This window comes from Mustela nivalis (genome assembly GCF_964662115.1).
Source record: "Mustela nivalis genome assembly, chromosome: 3".
Taxonomy (NCBI): domain Eukaryota; kingdom Metazoa; phylum Chordata; class Mammalia; order Carnivora; family Mustelidae; genus Mustela; species Mustela nivalis.
Window position 1 is genome coordinate 75,596,504 of NC_139022.1, and position 22,966 is coordinate 75,619,469.

At 38.7% G+C, this 22,966-nt stretch overlaps 1 protein-coding gene across 3 annotated transcripts in view; it reads left to right on the forward strand.

The window, feature by feature from the left end:
• The window catches only part of DHFR (dihydrofolate reductase), a 31,165-nt gene extending 8,878 nt beyond the window's left edge, over positions 1 to 22,287 (forward strand). Inside the window, exons 4-7 of one of the 3 annotated variants that reach the window (XR_014310109.1) lie at positions 2,485 to 2,611; positions 5,721 to 5,836; positions 19,390 to 19,619; positions 19,793 to 22,287. Coding sequence is in view for 2 of the 3 variants with exons in the window: in XM_082724760.1 (XP_082580886.1) it covers positions 2,485 to 2,611; positions 5,721 to 5,836; positions 19,390 to 19,468 (322 nt within the window). In the remaining variant the exon portion in view is untranslated. The remainder of the gene's footprint in view (positions 1 to 2,484; positions 2,612 to 5,720; positions 5,837 to 19,389; positions 19,620 to 19,792) is intronic. The other 2 variants (XM_082724760.1, XM_082724761.1) reach the window with 2 other exon arrangements.
• Positions 22,288 to 22,966: the final 679 nt, after the last annotated feature.

The following is a 22,966-nucleotide window of genomic DNA, read 5'->3' on the forward strand; positions in this document are numbered from 1 at the left end:
TTTTCCAGACTCACTAGGAAAGGGCAAAGAAGTAGTCTTCACGTGAAGCCCTTGCACCGCTTCAAGCCATTGTTCCACAATCTATACAAAATGTGTACCCCGTTAATTTAAAGTCCACACCAACTATTTATACCACCTTCTAAATTATTTTGCTATAACCCATCAACTTCTAGGATGCCCCTTCCAGTTCTTCTCATATGTCAGTTCCTAAGTCAGCATTTTCCATTCTACCCCGACTCCTATCATCATTCCTGATTTTATTATTTTTTTTAAAGATTTTATTTATTTATTTGAGAGAGAGACAGTGAGAGAGAGCATGAGCGAGGAGAAGGTCAGAGGGAGAAGCAGACTCCCCATGCAGCTGGGAGCCCGATGCGGAACTCGATCCTGGGACTCCGGGATCATGACCTGAGCCGAAGGCAGTCATCCAACCAACTGAGCCACCCAGGCGTCCCATCATTCCTGATTTTAGCATCCTCAAATATTAACACCACCTTAACTCTATTTCAGGCATTCTAGACTTTAACTAGACTATCTTCTCTCCAAGTTCAAATCTGTTTCTTACTAGTTCTTCCCCTAGCCTCATCCAACCTAGTTGCTGCAGCTGCCCTGACATCTTAGAGAATCTCTTGGCTCATTTAACCTCACACAGGCCTCCATATCTTTTCCAGCTTTTAGTCAAAATATACTCTTTGTGCTCTTAACTCCTTTAGAGATGACAAAGAGTGAAATAAGTAAAATGTCTGTCAAGAAGGTGAGGGAGGAGGCAGCCAAAAGAATGAATGTCTCCATTAGATCTTGATTAATCATTGTTATAACTACAAGTTCAAAGGCAGTTATATAATTTTTTAAAGCATCAGTCTGAGAACTTGACATTGAATTGTAATTTCTGTTCTCTAATTACAATGGAAGCCAAATTCTACATGTTTCAACATTTTTAAAGGGAATTACAGCCCTCCCCCAACTCCAACAACCAACCCCCCCAAAAAAGTTGTGGAGATAGGGAGAGATTAACCTGAAGATCTAACCCTGAAATTAATTAACTTTTCCTCCTTTGGACTTTTTTAAATTTTTAAAATTGGGGTTGGGCTATGGAGGGACAAAGGGAGAGAGACAATCCCAAGCAGGCTCCATGCCCAGCACAGAGCCCAACACAGGGCTTGATCCCACAACCCTGAGATCATGACCTGAGCTGAAATCAAGAGTCAGACATCCAGATGCTTAGCCAGCTAAGCCACCCAGGTGCCTTCTTTTGGATTTTTAATTACAGAACACAGCATGATAATTTATTAATACTTCATCCATCTCTACATGTTTGAAACATGAAAGATATTTTAAACTCATTCCCCATTCATCACATATTAAGAGTATGAAAATTATTCCAGGGCCTCCTGGGTGCCTTAGTCAGTTGAGCTTCTGACCCTCGATTTTGGCTCTGGTCATCATCTCAGGTGGTGAGATCAAGCCCCACATCAGGCTCTGAGCGGAGCTTTGAGCCTGCCTAAGATTCTCCCTCTCCCTCTGCCCTAACCACCCCCGCCCCCCGCCACACTCACGAGCATACTCTCCCTCAAAAAAAACAAGCAAACAGAAAAAACATTCCATACTACAGTCATTCAAACATACTAATCTCTAACATTTTATTATAAATCTTTCAAATGTACAGAAAAAACCTTACAGTAAATACCTGTATATTCACCACATACATTCTACCATTAATGTTCTTCTATGCTTGTTTTACCATTCATTCATACATTAATTGGTCTTTTTTTTTCATGCATTTCAGAGTAATTTGTAGACATTAGTATGTTTTCCCTTAAATACTTCAGCATACATATGAGTAACTAGAGTTCAGTATTGCATTAGCTTTATTCTTTTGAGATAAATATATAGTGAAAATATAAATAAATATATACAGTGAAATATACAAGTCTTAAATGTGTTTTGCTAAATTTTGACAAATGTATGCACCTTTATAATCCCATATCAAAAATAGAGAACATTAACATAACCCTTCAAAAGTTCCCTTATGCCTCTTCCCAGTCCATCTTAACCCCATCCCTCTGGAGACAACTATTCTTATACTATTTTTCCACCATAAATATCACAAGACACCAGAAGTGTTTCTGTTTCTTGATTCATTGTGAACCATACATACACAAATGTGGTTTCTTTAAAGGATTCATATTTATGATGATTTGGGTTTTATAATTAATTGCTTAATATGATTAGGTTTTTTTTTTTTTTAAGATTTTATTTATTTATTTGACAGAGAGAAAGATCACAAGTAGGCGGAGAGGCAGGCAGAGAGAGAGAGAGAGAAGCAGGCTCCCGCTGAGCAAAGAGCCCGATGTGGGGCTCGATCCCAGGACCCTGAGATCATGACCTGAGCCGAAGGCAGCGGCTTAATCCACTGAGCCACCCAGGTGCCCCAATATGATTAGGTTTTATAGAAATTATTTCTAATTCTTTTTTTAACCGCAGGGAACCTCCACAGGGAGCCCATTTTCTTGCCAAAAGTTTGGATGATGCCTTAAAACTTATTGAGCAACCAGAATTAGCAAATAAAGTGGACATGGTTTGGATAGTGGGAGGCAGTTCTGTTTATAAGGTAGGTAAAATTATAAAGAAATGTTCTACCCCACTTTCTTTCAGCTCCCCTGCCATCTGAACTTTAAAAAAATTAAGCCATGAGCAAAGGAAACATTATTCCCACTGTTAGCTAGACATATTGTCAATTTGAATTATTCATTTTAGATACTATCATGAAAACTAAATAAAAATATAAAAGTGAGTTTTTAAGCCTGTTGGAGTTTATTTTCAATTCAAAATAGTTGATGTTTCTAATTTAAAAACATTCCAAATCCTTCCCTTAGAATCATACTTGCATCGCACTGTTTTCTGCTCTCTGGATGTGCCTTGATATACGGAATTATTCCCCTTTTTTCCAAGGATATATATGTTCTCACTGATCAAGGGATGGGGCTCTCAGTTGCTGTATACTGACTGGATGTATATGAATTTGTGAAAAGCAGAAAACTTTCCCTTAACAATTTTTATATAATATGAGGACATGGGAAAAATACTATATGATTTCATAATACAAGGAAAAACAGGTAAAAGAGAAAATAGTCTGCACTTTTTTTTTGTACACTCATGCCATGAATTCATAGGGAATGGGTTCCAGCATCTCAGCCTCCTTCCCTGGGCACAGCAGGCTGGTGCTTCACTTGAACCCAAGTACCTTTCTCTATGCTTCCTTCTTTTCCTGACCATTTTCTTTCACACACTTCAGGAAGTTATCTCAGCTCTTGAGGGCTAAATATGATGAATATGCACATTAATTCTCTTGGCAAGAATCTTGTCCTTCAGTTGTTTTCAACAGTGCCAACGGAATGCTGTACCCTTGTAGACTCTTCTAGCTTTGCTGTAGACTCTTCTAGCTTTGCCATGTCAGCATTCGTGGAGTGTTCCTGTTTGAACAGTGCCCTTTCCCTTGATGTCCACAATATCACCTTTCTTGTAGATGCCCATGTATGTGGTCACAGGAACAACTCCATGTTTTCTAAAAGGCCAAGAGAACATATGGCAGATACCTCTCCTCTTTCCCTTGATTCTAGTCATTTTGGTAAATTACTGGAAGACGGAGACTCTGACCCAAAGCTTTTTTTTTTTTTTTTGTAAGATTTTATTTTTAAGTAATCCCTGTACCCAATGTGGGGTTCAAACCCACAACTGCAAGATCAAGAGTCACACACTCCACAGACAGAGCCAACCAGGTATCCCAAAATATTCCTTATTCTTGATACCAAATGACTTTCAGCTTTCAAAATTTTTGAGAATATTAAATAGAATTTTTTGACTCTTAAAACACTAATGAGAGATTAATATTTTGTGGGAAGGAAAAAAAACTAGCCCTACACTTTGGTGGCTTGTGGTAACATATATACCCAAAGATTTTTTTTTTTTTCTTAAAGATTTTATTTATTTGTTAGAGAACACAAGCACAGGCAGACAGAGTGGCGGGCTAGAGGCAGAGGGAAAAGCAGGCTCCCTGCCAAGCAAGGAGCCTGATGTGGGACTCAATCCCAGGATGCTGGGATCATGACTGAGCCAAAGGCAGCCGCTTAACCAACTGAGCCACCCAGGCATCCCCAGAGATGCCAGGATCCCAGACCTGTTTCTACAACCTTTGGTTTGCTTTATTTGTATTATGAGGAACTGGACATTTTCCTTTGATCTTGCAACCGAGGATGAATTTCTAAGAAAAACAAGTCGTTTTTTTATTTTGTTCAATATGCCTTTTGAATAAATTAATACCATATTGACTTCAAAATACATTCTTTATAAATATTCAGAATTAAATATAATTATATAACTTGGTATATCTATATCTATATAAGTCGTAAGGAAGTAGAACCTCTAGCTGATAATTTTGCTTTTTCCACCTGCCTCACATCACAATAGTTTGTAGAACATTTAGGCTTATCTTCCCTGGGGCCAGCCTGTTTTTGTAAACAAAGTTTCACTGTAACACAGCGATGCCCATTGGTTTAGTATTATCTATGGCTGCTCTTGCCCACAAAGATAAGAAAGAAACCATACAGTCCACAAAGCCTAAAATATTTAGCATCTGACCCTTTATAGAAAACCTTTACCATATAGCATTTACTTGGATACAGACCTTAAAATCCTTCTGTAGTTGGTCCCATTCAGCTTCTCTAATTTGATACAGTAAGAATTGGTAGAATTTTTTGACTGGGGCAAGGGAATTTATGATTTAATATGTGCTGTAATAAAAAGCCAAAAATAAAAAGTAATATTGGTTATATGCCCTTATTTGGAATTTCAAGGCTAACACACTTGAATTACCCGGTTTTTTTTTCCCTTCTACAAGCTATTTGAAAATCAAGGGTTATTGCTTTCTTGGAGATGCAGTTAGGACTCTTGACTTTTTATTAGAGTTTTAAGATACTTGTTTGAGGGCAGTTTTGTTTTGTTTTGTTTTTAAGTTTTATTTATTTATTTAATAGAGGAAGACACAGTGAGAGAAGGAACAGAAGCAGGGGGAGTGGGAGAGGGAGATTCAGGCTTCCCACTGAGCAGGGAGCCGGTTTTTTCTGTAGAAACTATCAACAGTACCATAGGCAGTAGTTAGAAAAGCCATTAACAATATAAGGCCAAATACAGTCATTAGCAACAAGGGGCTAAGAAAGTAAATTACCTACAGCATTATTACTATCTCCTAAGAAATGGAAGCATTATTAAGTTCTGTGTAAATGTACTAAGTATGCCCTTGGGGTTTTCAGTAATCAAAGGCTCTTGAAATTATACTATTTTGTCCATATATATGCAAATTTTTCTATGGAGAATAACTAAATAATTTATAGTTCTTAATTCTTAAACAACTACCAAAGAAAAAAGATAATACTGAATGCTTAAATGAAAATAAAAAAGAGTTCATGTCAGCAAACTAGAGGCCAGAATATATTTAAACTCACTAAGTTTAAATAACTAAGACGTACTTTTCAGGACCCCAAAATAAAGAATGGGATATTTAAATAGCATGCTTTGGAGGTAACAGTTATGTAGCATGTCTCTAATACCTAGTACAAAATTGACTGCGTAATTAAAACAAACAGAAATCTTAGAGTTTCTATTTCTTTTGACAGATAAATTAGGAAATTAATGCCTTTTTCTTTTTTTTTTCCCCCCCAAAGGAAGCCATGAACAAACCAGGCCATCTTAGACTATTTGTGACAAGGATTATGCAGGAATTTGAAAGTGACACATTTTTTCCAGAAATTGATTTGGAGAAATATAAACTTCTGCCAGAGTAAGTAAAATGTTATTAATTTGTCTAAAGCACTTTTGGAGGGGCGCCTGGGTGGTTCAGTGGGTTAAAGCCTCTGCCTTCGGCTCAGGTCATGATCCCAGGGTCCTGGGATCGAGCCCCACATTGGGGCGCTCTGCTCAGCAGGGAGCCTCCTTCCCCCTCCCCCTCTCTCTCTGCCTGCCTCTCTGCCTACTTGTGATCTCTATCTGTCAAATAAATAAAAACCTTTAAATAAATAAATAAATAAAGCACTTTTGGATTTCCTGCTTAAGAATTATAGAAAGAGTAATACTCTTCAGATTGAATTTGGAGTAGTTATGTTTTCTGTAGACAAATACATTGGGAATTTTTGGAAGTCTGCTTTAACAAATTTGGGAATGTTTAAGTTCTAATCATCTTGCTGAAATCTAGAGAGTAGTCATTAGTTCATTCCACGAAATCTGTGCTGAGCATCAGATGCTCTCTTAGGCACTGGAGAAACAGTGCTTACAAGACAGATGCTATTTCTGCTCTCTAAGATTAGATTCTTTGTAGTAGAGGAAGAGGATAGCAAATGAGAAACATAAGAAAGTTGCTATATGAATTGAAATACAGTGATGTGGTAAATACTGTATTGTCTGAATTGAAATACAGTGATGTGGTAAATACTGTATGTGTCTGTATTGTCTGAGAAGTCCTCTCTGAAGAGTGGTATCTACGCTGAGATCTAAAATGGCAAGAAGCCAGCCATACAAAGAGCAGAAAAGAGCATTCCAGAAACCAGAAATAGTGTAGACACCAGAGGGCAGGAACAATTATGGTGTGCTCCCTAACCCTGCAAGCCACCGTGAGCATTGTAAGCAAGCAGGAGGCCAGAAGGGGTCAGACCAGATGCAGGTTTAGAGGGTTTGAATAGAGAGCGAGTGATACTGTTCCAGCTGTTTGTGGAGAACTGACAGGAGGGAGCAAGAATCTGGGAGACCAGTTGGCTATGAGAGTTGAAGCAAAAGAGTAAAGGATTTGGATAGCAGTGGTGGAAATCAACAGAAGGGGTTACACTTGTTTTACTATGGAGTTGTGATTTTAACATGAAACTGCCTGATTTTGAAGACTCCTAGCATTTTAGTTTAAAGCACTTTCATACTTCAGTATATAAAAGAAAATTTAAAAAGCACTTTTCAGCTCTTGGCTATGGAGAGTAAAAGATTAATTGTATCCATACTTGCAGACTAGGTTTTAACACATTCTTTCAAATAGTCTCAGTTGAATCCAGTCATTATTTAAGTTTGAGTTTGTTTTAGGAAATACCTCCTCCTAAAAGAACATTCATAGTCAAGTCTGAATACGTGGATGGCCAGGCTTTAAAGTAACCATCCATAGAGTAATAGGTAATAGTCATGAATCTAATGAAATGTGTGACTGATTTCCTTGGGCTTTTAACTAGCTGTAAAAGAAAACTGAAAATTTTAAGAGCTTTATAAGTATTCTAAACAGCTGAAGTACAGCCTTTTGCTTGGTCTCCAAAGGTGACCACATAGAAAAATCACACTTAGTGATTTTGTATATATTTATGAAATCAGCTATATTTTTTTGTCACATCTTATATGTTTCTCTTATACTGCTTAGGTTGCTGATTCTCATATTACATGAATATTGATCTCTTCTGTCCCTCATTCCATCTTTGCTAACAAAAAGAAAAAATTACTATGTGAATTTACCTTTCCAAATCCTGTTGCTCTCCATCAGACCTCTTTTCAGAACCGACTCTGGGATCCTTGATAACTTAAAATATTTTACTACCATTCTGGCTCTCAGCCCTTAGAAATGAAGAATTTAACATCTTTACTGAGTGATGATTCACACATCACACCATTCACCCATTGAAAGTATATGTTCAGTGGTTTGAATATATTCAGATTTGTGCAACCGTTACTACAGGGATTCCCTTAAAGAATTTTGCTATCTAAGCAGTATTTATTTTTCTAAACCATGAATGTGTGACGTCTTTCTCCTTATTTAGATACTATTATAAATGGAGCTTTTTCATCATTTTATTTTCAAACTGTTCATTGGTAATAAAACCGATAGAATCAATTGTAATAGATATAAAATTGATTTTTGTTTATTGATCTTGTATCCTACAACCTTGCTGAACTCATTTATTCTAATGTTAGTGAATTCCTTAGGATTTTCTGTATGCAGGATATACATTTACAAATAGAGGTAGTTTTATTCTTCCTAATCTGCATTTTTAAAATTTCTTTTTCCTACCACTTGCTCTGGCTAGATCCTCCTGTGCAGTTATGAACAGAAATGGCAAGAGTAAGACATCCTTGTCTTGTTCCTCCTCTTAAGGGAAGGTATTCAGTCTTACCATTAAGTATATTACCTGTGGACTTGTCATACATGCCATTTATCTCATTGAGGAAGATTTGTTTTATTTCTACCTCATTGAATATTTTTATCATGAGGAAGTGTTGGATTTGTCAAATGCTTTTTCTGAGTCTATTGAGATAATCATGTGGTCTTTGTCTTTACAAGGTTATTAATACGGTGTATTACATTGATTTTCATATTAAACTATTCCTACATTTCCAGGATAAATCCATTTTTTAGTAATACACAGTCCTTTCTATATGTTCCTGAATTCACTTTGCTAATATTTTGTTAAGGATTTTTGCATTTATATTCATAATGGAATATTGGTCTATAATTTTCTTTTTCTGTAATGTCTTCACCTGGTTTTGATGTCAGAAGAATTACCAGCCTCACAGAACATGTTAGGAAACGGTTTCATTCCTCTTGTATTTTTTTGGAAGAGTTTGTGAAGGATTGGTATTGGTTCTTCTTTAAATGTTTTAGAAAGGGGCGCCTGGGTGGTTCAGGTCATGATCCCATGGGATCCAGCCAGTGTTGAGCTCTCTGCTCAGCAGGGAGCCTCTTTCCCCTCCCTCTCTGCCTGCCTCTGCCTATTTGTGATCTCTCTCTCTCTGTCAAATAAATAGATAAAATCTCTAAAAAATAAAAGAAATGTTTTAGGAAGCATTTTTAAGATGGGGGGGGGGGGAACAGAAGAAGAAGGAGAGAGAGAATCCCAAGTGAAGTCCATGCTACCATTGAGCCTGGCATGGGGCTCCATCTTATGACTCCGAGATCATGACCTGAGCCAAAATCAAGAGTTGGATGCCACTCAGACACCCCTAGAAAATTTTAATTGTGGGTAGATTCAGATAGGAAATTGCTAGCCAAAGCCAAAATCCAAGGAAATTGCTCTAAAATGGACATTCTAAACAAGGCTATGAAAGAGAATGAAAAGTCTTTTTTCATTGCATCATTTGATGGTTATCTTACCTTCAAGCCTGAACCAACATAATAATAGCCTCTTAATGGTGAAGTGGAAGGAATCCCCTAAGGGTAAATCTGGAGTAGGTCAATCTTTGATGAAGTAGAGAAAAAGGAAAACAAAGGGACTATACCTTGTTCCTGGAAGTTTGTAATGTTGCTCAATTCTTGAGCTGCTTTCTCTCCAAATCTCTATATACTGAGGAACTTAGAATTGCTCCCTACTGTCCAGAAATGAACTCTGATCATTCTCCCCTTCTTCTTTCCCCACAGCTACACTTCGTTTAGACCCATTATCCCTATTAGTGGGCCTCTTGTGGTTCCGTAAGTTTCAGTTCAAACACAGTTATCTTTTATTAACACCATACTTCCTGATAATAAAAGCACTAGTAAAAGGAAATAAAGATGAGAAGACTGTTGTAAAGTGCAAAGAGAATAAAATTAGAAGTTAGGTGAAACCACAAGCGGTAGAAACCTCAAAGCAGAAATTAGTCTTAACAAAGTAAGGTTTGACTTTGTGTCTGCCTTTTTCCCCCATGGGTCATTGTCTGTGCAATTCATTTTTTCCTTTTCCTTTTTTTTTTTTTTTTTAATGACAGCACCATGCCAGCCTGTCCTCTAAGGCTCTGCCCTCATTCTTCTTGTCTGGAAGAAATCTTTCTGCCTCAATTTCACACAAGGCTTCAACCAAACCAGCAGGCCCAAATATTTTCTATCAGCAGTTTTCTGCTTAATGAACCCCAAACAGGTTTTCCTTTTAGTTAACAAACTTCTGTATAAACCTTTCAGTCAAAGAGGATAAAGACCAGACGAGGTCTTTGAAATAGTAGTTGGCTCCAGAGCTGGTACAGATGTCCCTTATCAATGGACAACTCGAGAAGGGTTTTTGGCTGACGTTTCCTCTTCTGTTTCCACGACGTCCTAACAAGTCAACAGGATCCTTATTCATGTTATTTGTCTGTCTTTCTCCTGAGCCTGTGCTTGCTGTAGAGCTTTCATTTTATTTTAGTTGTGAGTTGTTTCTTATGGATAACTGCTTTAGGAACTCTGTTTACCTCTTAGACTTTACATTAAATCATCTCTGTAATAGTCTCATGATACTTTGTCATTTCAGATCTTAATATCTTTTCATATTCATTGGATTCCTTACTGCTTGAAGATTCTAGAGCTGGATTTCTTTCTGGGTGGTTCATATAGGAGGTATTTCCAAATCCTGTTAGGCTTAAACTCAGAGTTCATATGTGGCTCCTAGGCCATTGGGAAATATGATGGTGGGGTAATTATGGTCATTATTAAAATAGGCTGTATATGTGAATATTGTAGAAAGTAAAATTAAAGGTATATAGAAGTGAATTTCAGTTTCACAGAGCAGATTAACATTAAAACTGCAGCTAGTGACCATAGCCAGCCAATAGCATGGTATTTCTGTTACTATTATTCATGGTTTTATTTTTTTTTAACATTTTATTTATTTATTTGACAGAGATCACAAATAGGCAGAGAGGCAGGCAGAGAGAGGGGAGAAGCAAGCTCCCCGCTGGTGGAGAGCTGGATGTGGGGCTCAATGCCAGGACCCTGAGATCATGACCTGAGCTGAAAGCAGAGGCTTAACCCACTGAGCTACACAGGCGCCCCTTATTCATGATTTTAGAAATAATTTTGATGCTTTGCTTTTATTTTATTAACTGAGAATCTTCATACTCTTGAGAATTTTACACACAGACAAAAATGTAAATGTTGCTTTTGCTGACTCATTCCAAAGAAACTAAAGTCATGGTTAAACATTGGCCTCATAAAATCATTTCTTTAAAAATTAAGGAAAAATGCTTATTGCCATTACAACAGTGGAACAAGGCGCCTGGGTGGCTCAGTGGGTTAAGCTTCTGCCTTCGGCTCAGGTCATGATCCCAGAGTCCTGGGATCAAGCCCCACATTGAGCTCTCTGCTCAGCAGGGAGCCTGCTTCCACCTCTATCTCTCTCTGCCTGCCTCTCTGCCTACTTGTGATCTCTGTCTGTCAAATAAACCAATAAAATCTTTAAAAAGATGAAAATTAAAAAAAAATAAAACAGTGAAACAGAAACAGCTTAGAAAATGGTTAGTAATAGAAACATAGCTTCTCCCTCGGAAATATAAGTTTTTCAAGAAAAAACAGCTTTTTCATCTCCTTATACATCATTATGCTGTTACTTTATGTCTCTAATTATATTTTTTTATCACATGGCATCACCTCTCTTTAGTCAACAAAAAGTCAATACCTGTTATTACTCAGCATTGTACTGGATATCAAAACAGATTTAATTTTTTTCCTGTATTATTCTTGCTACATTGAGTTTAGAAAATATAGAGATGAAACCAAATGAAAATATTAAAAGGTAACATTTGTAGAGGACTTAATGTAAAATCATGAACTCAAAAAAAAAAAAGAAAAAATCATGAACTCAGTGCTAAATTATTCCTAAAGACGAAGACTGTGTTCATAACTAAGTATCACACAGTAGAACCAAAGTGAGACACGAATCTGAGTAAAACAGTGTTCCTCCTCACCACCTGGAGCATATGGGGGCGGGGGTGTAGCCCACAAATACTGATGAAGTACAAGATTTGGGTTGGAGATGGAGTGGTCAGTACAGCCTTCAAATGGAGAACCAGGGTTTTGGTTTTCTTTGCCCGTGGTGGTTATTTTTCAGTGTGGGGAAAAAAATTTATTGTGGTGAGAATAAACATGAAACCCACTCTCAAGAAAATTTTAATTATACAATACAGTGTTGTTAACTGTAGGCACACTGTTGCACAGCGCATCTCTAGAACTTAATCATCTTGCACAACAAGCTTTCTTCCCTTTGAACAGCAGTTCTGTCTTCCCTTCCCCCCAGCCTTGTCAACCACCATTCTACTCTCTGTTCTTATTAGTTTCACCATTGTAGATACTGCAGTATTTGTCCTTCTGTGACTAGCTTATTTCATGTAGCCCAGTGTCCTCCAGGCTCATCATGTTGCTGCATATGGCAGGATTTCCTTCTTTTTTGAGGAAGAATAATATTCTATTGTATGTATACAGCACATTTTCTTTATTCATCTGTTGATGGGCATTTAAGTAGCTATTGTTAATTAGGCTGCCGGGAACATGGGAGGGTGTATATCTCTTTGAGATCATGATTTGTTATCAAAAAAGCCCCCAAGAGATAACAAGTGTTGGTGAGGAGGTAGAAAAATTGAAACTCGGTTATACATGTTGGTGGGAATGTAAAATGGTGGAGCCACTGTGGAAAACAGTACAGAAGTTCCTCAAAAATTAAAAAAGAGAACTGCCTAAGATCCAGCAGTTCCACTTCTTGGTGTTCACCCAAAGGAGGGCCTGGGTTTTGAATTGGAAAGAGGAGGGAACACAGAGCTTACTGAGAGTTAGAAAATACCACATAAAGAGTGATGCCAGGAAAAGAATTGCAGTAAGCCATACAGTGGGAAACTGAGCATTGAGCGGCAGGGAGGACACAGAACTTCAGTTCTGCTCTAAGCAGCTGATGGTTGTATTTTGTTTTTCCTTTGCTCAGATGAGAAATTTGATACTAGGTGTGAGATTTGCAAAATGTTATTAAGCAATTTCATACTGGCTGATTGGTAGTGGAAAGAAAAGAGAAACTGCTGACAGTGGTTAGTTTTTGGACAAAAGAATTAGGGGTCAGAAGAAAGGAGAAATTGCCCTTTTTGTTTTCTAACTTTCTATATAGTTTGAAAGTTTTTCTTTCCATTCCTATATGTAGTGTACTTGCATAATACCCAGTTTCACAGTGGCTTACCATTGTGAATGATGAAGTCGCAGAACCTAAGTCAGGTTCGGTGGGGTGAGGAGGTTCGGAGCCGACGACTAAAGAAAGAATTCTTAAGACGTCATTGGTGCAAAATGGTGGTTTATTAAAGCACGGGGACAGGGCCCGTGGGCAGGCAGAGGTGCGGCTGCCGCCCCGGGTTGTGAGGGGTGGTTGGTTATGTACCCTGCTGTTGGGGGAAGGTGAGGGGAAGGGAGGGTTCAGTGGAGTTTTCATATGTTAAAGAGGGCCTACAAGGTGCCAGGATGTTCCGGGCCTGCCGGAGGCCTTGCCCTTGCTGCTGGATCAATGTTGTCTTTAGACCAGTCATTAACATTAAGATAGTTGGGAGACTTTTTGGTGGGGTGTCACAATCCTGCTATCAATCGTCTTTGTTAGTGAGATTTAGAACATTTGTAAGCCAAGGGAGACTCCTGTCTAGCAGGATTGTGAGTTCTGCAAGTTAACTATTTGCTTATTGTTCATGGCAGTCAGGGCTGCCTGAGGGATGTTACACATATGGAGGGGAGCGGATGAAGGGGGGGTGCAAGGCGCCAGCTTTTGCTTTGTCCTCAGCCAGCCTCCTGCTCCCTCATCATTCCCCCCTGAACAATTTTGATCCTTAAATCTTTAAGGTGGTTGAAGGTGGAAGGTCTCATCTTCTGTAACTTCTTCCTGCTGAATAGGGGCGTAGAGCTGTCCCTACCTACTGGGGTCAATATTGATCAGTGGAGGAATGTATAGGGGAGTTACGAAAGGCAGAGGCAGCCGAATCCAGCGCGGACAGTGAAGAGGTGTCCTCGCACGCGACAAGGATGTCTGTCGTGGTGTAGTCATTGTAGCAATGGAGTCTTGGCACCAAGTAGAGAAATATGGAACAAAGCAACATATTAAGGTTAATAAGGCGATAAGAATGAGAAGCCCAAAAAGGAGATTTGGCCATAGCCCTCCTCCAAGCCAGGAACTTAACCAATCACTAAAAGAGAGAGACCTTGTAGAGCCTTAATCTGGGCATTCATATCTTTTATTAGTCCTGTGATATTTTTGTGATAGTCTGGAATGTACACACAACATTCTGTCTTGATAATTGCACATGTGCCACCCTGGGCTGCTGTCAGGACATCTAAGGCCATCCTTAGTATAGCGATAAGGAGGGTTTTGGAACTTAGGCCCATATTTGATTGGGGAGTTATGGCTTGATAGCAATCCCCTTTCCTTCTAAATTGCTCCATGGGCATGTAGTACCAGGAAAGCACATTTGGAGTCAGTATAAATGTTAATTCTTAGGCTTTGGCAATTGCAAAGTGCTAGTGAGCACTATGGCACACCTAGCTTATCTTATTTTTTTCTATGAAAACTACTGTCATCAGAAAACCAACTGTCATTTGCATTTTTAACAGGGGCATCTTAAATCTGGACAAATAGAGTAAGCAAGATCAATAACCTCTGAACATTTTTGCTCTATAGAGAAAGGAGTACAGGTCAGGTTCAGGCATACAGATAACTAGGTTTAAAGTTTGACAAATTTTATGTATTATTTCTGGCATATCTGTAAGTATAGTCCAATAGTTAATTAGTTGGCCTACATCATCCATTGGTGGCCTTTGGCTTCTAAGACAAATCTGGACCTGATGTGACATCATTACAGTCAAGGACTATCCCATAGTGAGCTTTGAGGCTCTTTTTATGAGGAAGGCTGTTCTAAGTCTCGCTAAAGCATCTGTTTGCAATTGCACCTCAACAGAGGTGCCTTCTAAGATAAATATGACTAAGGGATAAAACCAATCCTGATTACAGAGGATCACTGGCAAGTGAGAAAACTTGTCAAGAGATAAGGGGAGTCCGCCATGCATCATCCAATCCACTCATAAATAAAGTAGGGTCATCCATTATCTCCACAAGTCCATAGTTAATCCTATGGAGTGTGGTATGGTGGCTTTAATAAGATTGACTAAAGAAGCTATTGTGCAACTTTTCTGAAGTTTACCTCAAATTGTTTAGCATAGGTAAACAAGCATTTAAAGACAATCAAATCTAGAATTTAACATCCCAAAGGTGTGTTACTAAAACAATTTTTCTCTCTAAAATAACCCTCATTTACAGAGATAGCCAAATCAGGACAAATTCACTTGTGAAACAAGTCCAGTTTTAACAAACTTGGCCTATTATTTACATAAGCTCAGCAAGAACAGTGAGTGTGATCAATAGATCTTTTAGAATCTGCTTTGCTGGGACTTTGTATAAGGAATCTCTAGGTTGAACTTTTAGTAGCCTCTCCGGGCCAGAAGCCAAGCCCTGTACTTGCCATCAGGCTTGCCTGCAATACCTTTGGGTGAATTCCTCTTCCTGAGACTGCACCTACCAAGGAGTGACATTCCTTACTCACCTGGTGAGGCTGCTGGGAACTCTGTAAGCAAGGTATCAGGCCAACAGTCCCAAGGGGCTTTATGGCTCCAGGTTTCATAAAGTTAACCTTAGTTCCTTAAAGCTGTCTGGTCATATCTGAGTCTTTTCAAATATGACATCCCAGTCAAAGCCTTGGTAAAATAACCAGTTTCCAATTTTTTCCTGTTACAAGGAGAACAGATTCTTATTGAACTTATGCAAATGACTGATTGCCATGAAGAAAGAATACTTACTGAGACCTTTTGGTTTCAGAGGGTTCAGATAGAGAGAAAAGGTGAATGCCTTGAGCATCTTTACAAATGAGCACTTTTACATCTCTGTAAAGTTACAGATAACTTAAGAAGTATCCCTAGTCTGGAAGAGCAAACATTAGAGAGAACCAGCAATGTTTAAAGTAAGACAAAACATTAAGAGACACAACACTATAATCTTTTAGTTCATTTAGTCCCATGTTACTAATTCTGGTGAATGTGGCTTTAGTCAGTTTTGGAAATTCTTACCCATTTCAGTTTTAGGATTTTCAAGTATATCAAATATCTATATTTGTCCTGAAAGTCCTTTACAGGAATCCCCTTGAAGATAATTTTACAAGAGAATTAAAACAATTATAAATGACAAAAACTCAGAATGGATATGGTTAGAGCTAAAGAGACACAGGAGTTTACAATTTAGCTGCAAGGAAATCAGGTTATTTCTGTGATACATAACATTTCCATAATTACAGTATCAAGTGATGATCTCTCAAAACGTTAAACTTTAGGAAGTGCGTAGAATCTCTAAAATAGTTACAGCATTTTCCCAAATGTAACCCAAGGTTTATCATTGGTTCAGTAGTACTTCATGAGCAACTTCACATACCAAGGAAAAGCCTGAGTTAAAGAGATTTACCATTTAAATCTTGTCAACATTTGCTAAAATCTTAAAAGTGTTGAAGCACATGCCTAAATATAATTAGAGATGTTAAACACCTGATAAAACAAAGCATAGAAACTGGTTTTTCTGGGCAGGCAAAGAGAAAACCATTTACATTTTCTTAACAGCAGATCAATTGATCTAAGAAAACATTGTCCTTTTGAACAGAGACAATTTCAGTCTTGTACCAATGTACCTTTAAAACCCATTCATTTCAATCTTAATCCATTCTTGACTATAGCTAAAATTCCTTTTCTGAAGATTTCCCTTCACAAACCTTCTACACTTTCCTTTGCATTCAGGTTTTGTCCCAAGTCAATTCCTTCCAAACAACCATCTCATTTAGGACAAAATTACCTTCCTTTACCTTCAACAAAATGTATTCCCATTCCTTAAGTCTTTCTTACATATCTCCTACTTTCCTACATACAGAGTTTCCCTTTATTTCCATCAGTCTTAGTTACACTAAGCAGAACTTTGTATTCTTAGAAACACCTTTAGTTATTAACCAATTGTGAACTGCTACAACAATTCTTTAGATGACAAATTTATGAAACCGTGCAAATTTATGAAAAGTGCAAAACACGTTTACCAACAGATTTAAATACTCTTTCGTTTCTTTGCAGTTAAGTCAAAAGCACAAACCTACATCCAGTAATTAACGACTTAGCATTGTATCCTGTTTGGTTAAGATATAGATGTCCACAATTCAATTCCATTTGTCATCCAAGCAAACTTTCAGGTTACCAAAGACTTTGAAAGTTACTTCAGCAATTACCCATTAGAACTTTGAGATAGACCTTTAACCACCAGTTTAGTCATTTCTTTGCTAACAAATTTTAATAACATAAGCTTATTTAACCTTCAGTAAACTTCCAAGTTTCACATTACTGCTGATAACTTAAAAGACACGTCTTTCTTAATTAAACCAACAAACTTAACTTAGTTCCAATAGCGATTTATGTTCCACCTGGGCCCACTCCACTTTGAATGTTTACCTGAGACATGCGTGGGAAGATCTGGAGTGGGGGTGTTAGGTCCAGGGGGGCTCTTCTCGCTCCTTGACAGTGAAGAGAGAAGGAGCCGTGGTGCATAATCTAGAAGCTAGTCATGCAGGCTGCACACACGTTGGTACAGAAACACGTAAGGGGGAAACAGAAGAAACAAAGTGCTGCCAGGAGGCAGAGAAAAGATTCCCGGTTTCGGAGCTCATAAGCCCCAACAGAGGAGCAGATGCCATGCTTTCCCACCAGCAAGGGGGAAGGGGTTAGGCAGTCCAAGTCAGGCCAGAGAACACAGGGAAACTTCCCCGAAACAAAGAGAGTTTCGGCAGCTGCTTGGGAATATTCCTTATAGTCTCTGTCTCGAGTTAGACCAACCCCAGTTGGCTCCAGTTATAGCCATTAACACGGGAAGTGAGTGAGGGAGAAGCCCCCATATCTATTAAGAGAAACAGAGAAATAAAGCCAGAGTCCCCTTTGCTAGGGATGGCCCAGCAACCTGGGTTTACTAGAAGGCGGCTTATTTACGTAATTACCATCCAATATGTCAGGAGAAAGTTTACTAGCTGACTCATTTGGGCAAACACATTCCACAGAAGCCCCTTAGTCCTTAGTCTGGGGTCCTGGTGTAGAGCAATGAAGGCCTAGGTATGAGCAGTAAAGGTATCCTAGGTCCATTTGCCCTGTTTCCTGCAGAGGAGATCTAACTGATAGATCCCACTGAGGCCATGCAGTGTTACAGGAGCTCAGTCCTTTCCTAAGTTTTGCAATCCAAATTATTTCCAGTGGGATAAAAGGCACCCCAAGGTAGAGTCCTTGGGAACTGAAGAAGCCTACTGAGGCCATGCTTCCAGAAAAGTAATGAAGGTCCATTACCAAATCCCCCCTGACTCCTGGGTAGCGTCCCACGCAGGATATGTCAGAGGTTCCTGTGTATCAAAAGCGACCGGAGGCGTCCCTCAACAAAAATCGCTATTGATCACCGTTTTGCCTTCCCTGGGAAGGCATTCCTGCCGTTAAAGGCCCTGGAAGGGGTGCCGGCGTCCCTCCGCTTCCCCATCGCATCCTAGGCTGCTGATGGGTGCCTGGTGAATGGACTAAAACGCTTGTGCCATGCTATCCTATGTCCTGAAGACTGCATACTGTTTTGCCATATTAACCCATGGAAGTACTAGAAAAGTTTGGCAAGGGGAAATTACCCAATTTCATAGCTTTAGGCGGTTTGCAGAGGACACTGACGAGAAACAGTAAAGATTGAAATCCATCATGGTCTATGCGACATTCCAACACATGTGGTCCTTACAGCCAACTTCCCTAGGAAACGGTCCCCGGTTGCGTTTCAATTCAATCGGGTACTGGTTTCGGCCGGCTCCCAGTGGAGGTCTCGCGGCCAGAAGTGGCTAGACCAGACATGTGGAGGGGATCACATTAGATCAATCAGGAGGAAACCTCACACGGGAGTCTTAAGATTGGCAGCCGTCCTGGTGACTTAGGTGGCTGTCCCGTGCCCAAGAGAGACAACTTTCTATAAGAACAGGAATAAAGAGAGGCCATCAAGTTTCTGGGTCTTATTGCCATTCCGGCCAGGGTACTAGCTTACAGCCAAAAAGCAGGCGCTCTCCTCCCCATAGAGTAGCCACGGGCTAGAGGATTACAGCCTGAGCAATTGACATGCAAGTGTTCCAATAAGACCATACTCCTTGAAAAAGCCCTGGAATGAGAGTACAGGAAAAGGAGAGAAAGTACTCAGCCAGCCTCCTGCTCCCTCATCAGTGAAGAAAAAAAGGAAAGGAAAACTTTTATTTACCTTATGCACTATTTATGCCTCTTGGCCGAGAGTCGGGGAATCTTTTTATTTTTATTTTTAATTTTTTTTAAGATTTATTTATTTGACAGAGAGAGATCACAAGTAGGCAGAGAGGCAGGTGGAGAGAGAGGCAGAAGCAGGCTTCCCACCAAGCAGGGAGCCCATTGTGGGGCCTGATCCCAGGACCCTGAGATCATGACCTGAGCCAAAGACAGAGGCTTAACCCACTGAGCCACCCAGGCACCCCACAAGGAAGCTTTTTAATTGACACATTATTATGCATGTTTTTCTTTTACAGATACCCAGGAGTTCTTTCTGATGTCCAGGAGGAAAAAGGCATTAAGTACAAATTTGAAGTATATGAGAAGAACGATTGATGTGAAGGTGTTTTCTGGTTTATTTCAAGTTAGTTGTTCCCCCTCCTCTCCAAACTATTATAGATTTTAATATTAGAAAAAAAGACTTTTGTTGACTTTAGGTCAGTGGATAATTACCTCTAAGCAATGAAATTTTATTAATCTTACTTAGGCTAGGGGGGTGGGATTATGGACATTGGGGAGGGTATGTGCTTTGGTGAGTGCTGTGAAGTGTGTAAACCTGGTGATTCACAGACCTGTACCCCTGGGGATAAAAATATATGTCTATAAAAAATAAAAAATTAATAAAAAAAAAAAAGAAGAAGAAAAAAAAATCTTACTTAGGCTATAGTTAAGACTAATCTTAACTAGACCATATCAGATACCATTTGTGAAACATTTCTGGCTATAACTGTATGTTGCCCATCAACAGCACCTTCCTAGGGTAGCATATCTACCAAGAACCTAAGTGAGACAATCCCCTGATAGCATACATTGAAACCAGGACTTAGAAAGATAGGACTAGACAGATTGTCCAAAGGTCAGAAATGGATTATAAATAGAAGAGCTAGAACTCAGATATTAAAAGAAAATTAGATCAAAATAGGAACTTTGAATTCTCTATGCATATGACACTTCTGAAAAAAAGTTCTTTTCATTCAGAGAATCTGTAAGGTGAGAACTCTAGTATATTCCATAGGCATAGTAAAGAGGCAGGTAGGATACTACCTTTCTAAAGGTTAAAAGAGAAGGTCTGAGACCTCTTAAAAACTCTGCAATCTTCAGTGAGATTCCCTGGCATGTTACAATGTTAGAAGAAGCTGGCCTATATAAAAAGAGATTTAGTAACAAGTACATGGCTAGAACTAGAAATTTAAAAGGTAATGAATTGAAAATGGATAAAGCTAGAAACCAAAATTACAAAGATGGAAACTAAATTAAACTTCACTGAATTAAAAAATGAAAATTAAAACACATTTTACCTGTCATGTTAGCAAAGATGTGGATTGTTATGTATCCAAAGAAATAGCATTTTATGCCTTGTAAATTAATCCAACCTTTTAGAGTTTAAGTAGCAATATCAATTAAAATTCAAAATATTCTGCGTTTGGGCCCAGAGCTTCCACTTCTAGAAGTTAATCCTGAATAAAGAGATGGACCCAAGAATATTTGTTGCACCACTTTTTTAAAACTTGGAAATAGCCCAAATGACAAGAAAGAAGTAACTAACCAGTATGGCTACAAAATTTAATATTGTCTGTAGCAGTTAAAAGCAATGAGGTACTAACAGGAAAATGCCAAAGACTACTAAATAAAAGAAGCACATTGTGTATAGTACCTAAAATTTTTAATAAGTGTATGTAGTATGCATTGGAAAATATGTGCTGTAAACTGTCGAGAGTATCAGAGTTGGGTGTGTTATTTGACGCATTAGGTCTGCCTATTGTGATTAGATTTTTTTTTTGGAAGCACTATGTGTTTGTTTTCATGCACAGTCACTTAATAATTGAGCCATTTATTTTCAAGGGTCACACAACATTCCAAAGACTGATTGCTAGGGAACCACAGGCTGTCTCTGGTTTGTTCATCTTTCAAGACAAAAAATCAAGTCTTACTTTTTCCAGGTTGATTTATGAAACAGCACTGTAAAGTGATGATAATTTGAGACCAAAATGTAAATGGTATCACATACACATGTGTTTTAAATATTTAGGTTAGCCCATTTTGTTGCTGTGAGGTTGAAATTATGTAACATAACCCACGTCCTAACAGACAGTGTTTCTCGAAATGTCATCCCCATTATACCTGTATGAGGAATGGGTCCCAGAATTTGCAGTACAGGGGCACCTGAGTGGCTCAGTCAGTTGAGCATCGGACTCCTGATTTCGGCACAGGTCATGATCTCAGGATCCTGAGATCAAGCCCCAGGTCTGGCTCCACTCAACATAGAGCCTGCTTAAAATTCTTTCGCTCTCCTTCTGCCCCTCCCACTCCACTAAAAAAAAAAAGAAGAAGAAGAAGAAGAAGAATCTGTAGCGCAAACCAGCACCCCATATGATTCTGAAAACTACCCAACAATGTAAATCAGCAGGTTATAGAGTGCTTCTGCCCTCTGAGGAAGAAAAAACCTGAACTGTTATTTCCTATACTAAGGCATCTAAGTAAAGCAAAATAGAAAAATGAGTGAATTGTAAGTCAACATGTATGGGATGGGAGAAAGTAAAATTGTAAAGATTAGACCTGTGCGTTGCTGATCTATTTTAAGAAGTAAAGATTTTCACTTAATTAAATATGTAATAAAAATACATATGAAAGTAATGTTAGCGACTCAAAAAGGTACATAGTAAACAAATGCAAGAACAGATGTCCTTTAACAAGATGCTTTTTTTATAGGTAGTAAACTAAAAACTGTACAGGAAATGACCTAATTAGGCACCATGACTTTGTGAGGGAAAAGTTGGCCAGCCAGCCACTGAAAAACATTCAGAAAAATGATTTCTGAAAGACTGAAACTTGTGATCAAGGATTTTCCAGTTGGGACAAAAAAGAAATATATAATTAAATGAGTCTGAGGATGGAATTAGAGATTCTAATGAAAAAGTATTGCTCACAAAAGGGATAGAGCCTCTGGCTAAACACAGAGGAAAAAAGACCTACAGTCTGTGTGATTGTGCTATTTCTGTGGCAAAGTGAGATTGTACTGCTGGCCATTTCTAATTATTTGCTCCTGACATTTCTGTTCCCCAGGAGACCTCAGATGGACCAAGAAGTTTTTCTGTCCATACACTGACATTTCCGTTGAATCTCTTTATTCTTGGAATAAAAAAAAGAACAAATCAGTTTGTGTGGTATTTCAAATAACTTTGCAGTCAGTAATCAAACTAGATGTGAAATTTACTATTGGATAACACATTTTAGGTGGTCTGTACTTCTTTGTCGCCAGGGCAATAGGACACACAAACCGTGAGGGAATAGAGGGTTAGTCTGCAAGAAGGAGAAGATTTAGTGATGCTGAAACTCAGGAAAAAGTGCAAAGAAGATTTCTACAGGACCTAAACAGCCAAAATCATTTGGGAAGGCATCCTGCATGAGACTGCCTTTTTCCAGCCCCTGGTCATAGCGCCCTACAAATGGCCAACATTTTGTCTGCAGGGTGGTTTTTGATTGCTAGTCCTCTTTGATAGGTGAATTATCAAATCCTAAACTCAGAAGTTTCCCCATAGCGTTTTATGACGAACTCTTTCAAGCACACAGAGAAGTTGAGAGAAATAAATAGACATTAAGCACCCATTTATCCATCACCTAGAGTCTATCATTATTAACACTCCTATCTCTGCTTTTCCACATACTTAGCCGGCCGGCCAGCAGCTTGCACATTGTCAGTGACCGTACAATCTTTGTTTACATGGGGGGTTATAAAATTTATACGTGGAAATGCAGATCTGAAGTGTAGCATTGTACAGATTTTAATAAACCCATGTGCCTATGTGACCTAAACCTCTGTCCGTCACCCCAGGA